General features: G+C 42.5%; 1 protein-coding gene across 2 annotated transcripts; it reads right to left on the bottom strand.

The window, feature by feature from the left end:
• Nucleotides 1-1,136: 1,136 nt before the first annotated feature.
• Nucleotides 1,137-5,479, bottom strand: fzd10 (frizzled class receptor 10). 2 transcript variants are annotated; one of them, XM_020590723.1, is made up of 2 exons: nucleotides 2,996-5,479; nucleotides 1,137-2,944 (listed from the first exon to the last, which is right to left on the bottom strand). In XM_020590723.1, the coding sequence occupies exons 1-2, from the start codon at nucleotides 4,614-4,616 to the stop codon at nucleotides 2,808-2,810; spliced, it is 1,758 nt and encodes a 585-aa protein (XP_020446379.1). In that variant the 5' UTR covers nucleotides 4,617-5,479; the 3' UTR covers nucleotides 1,137-2,807. The 2 variants fall into 2 exon arrangements, with proteins under 2 accessions (XP_020446379.1, XP_020446378.1); XM_020590722.1 differs by having other exon boundaries at nucleotides 1,138-2,949; nucleotides 3,001-5,479.
• Nucleotides 5,480-6,012: the final 533 nt, after the last annotated feature.

The following is a 6,012-nucleotide window of genomic DNA, read 5'->3' on the forward strand; positions in this document are numbered from 1 at the left end:
CCTGGTGGAGTTTAGAGGTATGTGGATCTGAGATTCATTAGCGTTAGTCACATGGCTGTGGCAGGATTCAGAGAAAACATGCCATCACAAAGTCCATTTAATGATTAGCAACAGCAGGCACTGCTGAGAGACTCTCCTGGCTTGATAGCCTGCGATCTAATGAAATAAGATCTATACTTTTAAAAGCCTGCGTTCAATGATATACAGTAGAGTGAGATTTAAAAAAAGAACAGCAGCAATACTTTGCCCTTGCTCTGAGCAGGATTTTTTTCTTTGAAGAGAGGAGAAGAAGAGAAGAAAAGTCTGCTTGGCTAAGAAGCCCTGGAGGGGGGAGGTAACTGTCATTTATATTTACAGCCTTCCCAGACACCTCAGGGGCTGTTATCCAGGTGGCCTCTGTTGAAGCTCTCAGAAGCACTCACACCTTTTTCACAACTCAGAGTATCAGTAGACACTGGCTGACTTTGATTCAGCCACATAGAGGTTGTGAGTCATGTGCTTTTGACTGTTAAAACGGGTTGGGTTGACGCTGGAACTTGAATGCCCTCAGGCATAAAGCATTACTACATTTCTGAAGCTTTATTAAACCAGAATGGACTCTCTACCATAGGTTTTACTCTCCATCTGCTTCACTTTCATATCTTCTTTCTTAAAAAGGTGGAAAAAGTTCAAAATGACCTCTTTTCCAAAAGGATAGCTTTGTGCTTCCTAGTTACATTTACATTAATTTCTGACAATCAATTCAATTGTGTCTTAAATGGTTGACATATTTGTACATGTCAGTGACTTTCATTGTCCATTTTTTCCTGTTGCTCTGACAACACTATGAAGACAAAAGTCAATTTGTAATTGCTTGGATCTAAGACTAGACTTGTGGCGCTCAGAGCATGCACTTCAAACCTGTTTACAGTGTAAGGATTGTTTAACACCAAACATGTCAGAATACTACACAGTGTATTCAGTGTGCTCATGCTTTTGGAAACAGTTTCAGTCAATTTGTAACTACTTCAAATCCAGGCCAGATGTGTCTTTCAAAATGTTACCATGCCCTGTTGATAAGAAGAGATGACAGATATTTTGTATTTTGTTTGGTAGCAATCCCCTTTCAAAGTCCACCCCTTCAAATAGTCTAATCCTGTCCTGAATGAGAGCTGGATTATTGTAGAACCCCTTCAATGACACATGCAGCACAGCAAGTGAGGAGGTTGGGGGGCTAAAATAGAGTTGTATATTCACTTCAGCTGAAAATGTGTACAAAGGTTTATACCCAGCAAAAAGGCAGCGATGAATATAAAAACTATCATTACCAGTCTATCAAAACTCCAAGGACAGCCACAGCTAAAATATTGGACAGTTTAGTTGTGTAATTTTGCCTTTTGAAGACATCACCACTTCTGAAATGTCCACTAACAGGAAAACCCATGTACATGGTTTCAAAGTGAACGTTAAAATAAAACACAAATATTCTAGTCTCAGAAAAAATGGCAACTGCACCTGACAATAAAATGTTATTCTGTTTTGTTAAAATCAAAATCCTCTTGGGCCATTTTGTATGAAAAAAACTTAAACTTATGCACAAAGGTGACTTTGTTACCCTCTGTATTGTATCTAAAGAGCAAACACAAGGCCACAAAGGATCTTTCAAACATGCACACCTACTTTTTTTTGCTGTTAGTTGCAGGTACAGGGCAACAGACATAAATGTTTCCCTCATGAACATTTGAAACACGAAGACGTCACTGTTTATGTTTCCTGTTGACTTGAGAACCAATACGACTTAGCATGTAACGGTTCGACAAAGTTCAGTAACATGGTCCATCATTTTTCAGATGTACAACTGTATTTTTCCATAGTAGAAGATATGCAGTGTATGTGCAACATTTATGAGCTGATCTGAACTGCTAGTAAAATCAGTCATTTATGGATGACAAATAGTTAAATTACAGCTCTGACATATCATTACATTCACTAATTTAGATCAGTTATGTTGATTTTTATGGTGAATTAAACCGACTGCTCTCAGTGCGCAATGGCGAAGGTGAGAAGCAGTGTTGCAACCTCTGTATGAGGATGAAGACTCATTCTAACAGAGAGAATACCAACACACTTCCAGTGTGACAAACATTTAAAACTAGAACGTTTTATTAATTTTTCTATAAAATCTCAACTTCTTTAGAAATATATACAAATGTCTCCTTGTGCTATAAAATAGCAAAGAAAAAAAGGAAAACAACTGCGTGTACAAGTAACTTTTCAGTAACGAGTGCTTGATTAATTAATGGCGTAGATTTGCCTCACAATAGGCTTTTTTTTTTCTCAACAGCTGCTCTCACTCCAGTTCAAACATATATGACACTGTCTGGGTTTCCATTAAAATGCCAAACACAACACTCATCTCTCAAACCATATGCCTCCATTATTTCAGGGGTCTTTTCAGTGTCTGTAATCAGTAACAGCACAAGTGTATTTTTTGCCTGTAAGGAAAACATCTATTGCACATCATTCAAGTAACCCCATGGCACATCCAAATGGTTTATTCCACTGTGTTTGTCTTGGAAACAATAAGATTTTTTTCTCTACTGAGTCCTCAATGGGATAAGTGAATCCAGGAGTAGCAGTATTTTTTGCAAACAAAGGCAACTCTTGTTGCATGAGATGGCTCAAGATACACAAATATTTCATTCTTCAATGCAGTTTACATAAATAAAACATTAATGTTGATTTTTTTGATGGCACTCTAATTACAAAGTCTAGTTTAGGTAAGAGCTTTACAAATATTTTTTGGGGTTTATACAAAGAGAGCCACCTTATACACATGTTGGAGGGGGCCGTGTAGGCTTGTAGTTTGTACTGTGGCCTTTGAGAGATGGGTGAGGTTTGATGTACGGTCTGCTGCTGGTGAAGACGCTGGCAGCCTTCCTCCTCGTCCTCTTCTTTAGCTTCCTGCTGCACACATTCTGCCATGACTGCCGTGTACTTGAAAAAAAAAGCTTCATGCTGAACACATTCTGCCATGACTGCAGTGTCTTTGAGGTCCAGATCCACATGCCGCTAGTGATGCCCACCACTAGAAGCATAAAGATCTTTACCATGAAGATCTCAACAGCGGGGACAGAAGTCTTCATGACGCACTCGTCTGAATCTAGCCCGCTACTGTTCACGCACTTCTGCTCCCCTGCCAGGATACGCCAGTAGTCCATGTTGAGCCGCTCATAGAAATAGCAGGCAATGACACAGGTAGCAGGGACAGTGTAGAGCACGGAGAAGACACCGATGCGAACCATCAGCTTTTCAAGCTTGTCTGTGTTCTCTCCCTCTGTTTTCATGATCTTCCGGATGTGGAAGAGGGCCACAAAGCCAGACAGCAGAAAAGAGGTACCAATAATAAGATAGCATGAGAGAGGAATGAGCACAAATCCTGTGAGAGCTTTGACATCCATGCTGCCCACATAGCAGACGCCTGTCAGCTCGTCACCCGCCACCTTCCTCATCACCAGAATCATGATTGTCTTTACGGCGGGGATGGCCCACGCCGCCAGGTGGAAGTAGCTGCTGTTGGCCTCGATGGCCTCATGACCCCACTTTTTCCCTGCAGCCAGGAACCATGTAAGGGTCAAGATAACCCACCAGAGGGAGCTGGCCATGCCAAAATAATACAGGATGAGGAACACAATAGTGCAGCCTGTGCTCTCCAGACCCTCCTGGATAATATACTGGACCCCACTGTCTCTGTCACAGGCTATTCTCTCAGCTCCCACAAAAAGTCGGACAAGGTAGCCCACAGAGTAAACACAGTAGGACATGGAGAGGAAGATGATTGGCCTCTCAGGGTATTTGAATCGCTGCGGGTCTATGAGGAAAGTGAGCACGGTGAAGGCACTGGAGACAAAGCAGAGGATGGACCAGATGGCCATCCACACCAGAGAGAACTGCTTATCACCCTGACTCCAGTATACATCAACTTTGGGGTAGCATTTGGGGGCACAGGACTCACTCTTTTCAACAAAGTGGAACTTGCCAGGGTTGCTGCATGTCTGCTTGTTACTGCTATCCTTGAGGTGCAGGTCTTGCCCACTCAGAGGCCGCTGTGGTCTAAAATCTGGAGGTTGGGTGTGGGAGACCTTGGGAGGCTCATCTGAGCTGTTGTTGGGTGCCTCCATGCAGAGGTTGTTACGGTCATTTTTGGTTGGAAGCCGCGAGCAGTCCAGAGAGTCAGGCCAAGGGAAGTTAAACTGTTCTAAGATGGGTGAGCATTTCAGCTTGACCTGCTCACACATAACTCTACAAGCTGGAATGGGGTTGGACACCTGCTCTGTGCACATGGGAGCATAGAGTGAACATAGAAAAAATTTGAGATGACTGTGGCATCCAAACTGTATCAGTGTTGCGAACTCCTGCAGCTTTATGGCTGCCTCTTTTTGGTCATCATGGCCCATAAGATTAGGCATGCGAGTCATGTTGTAGCCAATGTCTTTACACTGGGGGATGCTGATGTGTTGACATCTCCCCTCTCTTGACCAGTCAGGGTCAGGGTCTAGTGAGCCAATGGCTGATCCCCCATCATTCCACAGGACCAGCAGCACACAGATGAGGCTCAGAGTAGCAAACGAACACATCTTCCCCGCTTAATTTAAGGGGAAATAAATCGATGAAATATTCACCAGTACCACAACACAAGTTTGTTTCATTAAAAAGTCAGTGATGCAACCAGGCTGGTGTTTGTGTGTAGGATCAGAGTGGGAAAAAAACTTACACAACTAGCTGCTGCAAGACCATTGTAGTCTTCATTTTAGGTTTGGAGAGTTTAATTGAAATATAAATCCCGCGACGGTCCCAAAAGATTTTCTCGCTGCAAGTAGCGTGCGTTGAGGTCCATGCTTTGAAGCGCTCGGTTTGTGGCTGCAGTGTTAGAACTACTTGCTCAGTCTCTTGCACCGTGTATCAGTCTACTGTGAGTAAAAGATAGTTTCTTTGTGCTCCGATTTGTTCCCTGCTTGTTTTCAGAATACTCGCTGCTCCGTCCTCTCGTTTCATGACACTTCTTCACAGGATCTCTGTGTCACAGTGCGATTTAAGTCCTTGTGCGACAACTTGGAAAAACTGGTTTCCTTCAGTGCTCCAGGATGGATGTTCGCGAGGCAGTCGAAACAATTCACCAGTGAGCAAAATAAGCCAGTAAATATCCCCGGTGATAATAAGAAATGTGTCCCAGAATTGCCGGATTATTCTCTCCCAGAAGCAAGCAGTTGATGCGTTTGGTGGCAGCGTTTGTCTGAGCTGGTCGGAGCCTCAGTCCCGGTCTAACCTGCCAACAGATCCGCCTTCAAAGACAGCTACTTTGCATAAGAAAGATGACACTGACACGCGGATTATTTTGAAATCGTGCGGAACAGCTTGTTCATTTATAGCAGTTTCAAAGGCTCATATAGCAAACTTCCCTCTCTTGGTTGTGCTCAACTATAAACTTCAGCTACAACAGAGCAGAGACACATTTGATGAGAATCTGAAAATGTTGCGCAGTGTGGCTCAGGGACGCACCAAGACCAAAGCTGTGGTCACAGCTCATTTAGGCTGGAGGACTTGTTGTCCAACAGTGACTGGAGGATAGGTTTTTTTAATCCCTTTAATCACTTTTTGCATCTCTCTGTGAAATAATTTATAGGACGCATCTCCCATTTCAAAATACCTGATACAATATTTTTGTGCAACACATTCTCAGATTTATTATTGTTGTTTTGTTTACACATGGTTGGATTAATATAATATTGGATTTTTAATTAATGGTTTAATATAGGCTAGGTGGTCATATATATGTATATAAACTTAACCTAAGGATCCACCTGAAATAATAAGGGTGTCCATGTGACTAATTTCAAACTGTCCTCACTGCACTGTAAGACATGACTGGACATGCATGTGTCTAAAAACAGCTGTTCTCTAAAGACAGCAGCTCCCTGAGCAATGGTGAAATAGCTCCTAAAAGTCATAATAGCACAATATAAAACTACTAGG

This window comes from Monopterus albus, unplaced genomic scaffold (genome assembly GCF_001952655.1).
Source record: "Monopterus albus unplaced genomic scaffold, M_albus_1.0 scaffold12.1, whole genome shotgun sequence".
Classification (NCBI taxonomy): Eukaryota; Metazoa; Chordata; class Actinopteri; order Synbranchiformes; family Synbranchidae; genus Monopterus; species Monopterus albus.

Coding starts and splice junctions, on each gene's coding strand:
- fzd10 (XM_020590723.1), bottom strand. CDS start 4,616: ATGTGTTCGTTTGCTACTCTGAGCCTCATCTGTGTGCTGCTGGTCCTG. Junction 2,945..2,995: donor ATGGCAGAATGTGTTCAGCA/TGAAGCTTTTTT, acceptor ATGTGTGCAGCA/GGAAGCTAAAGAAGAGGACG.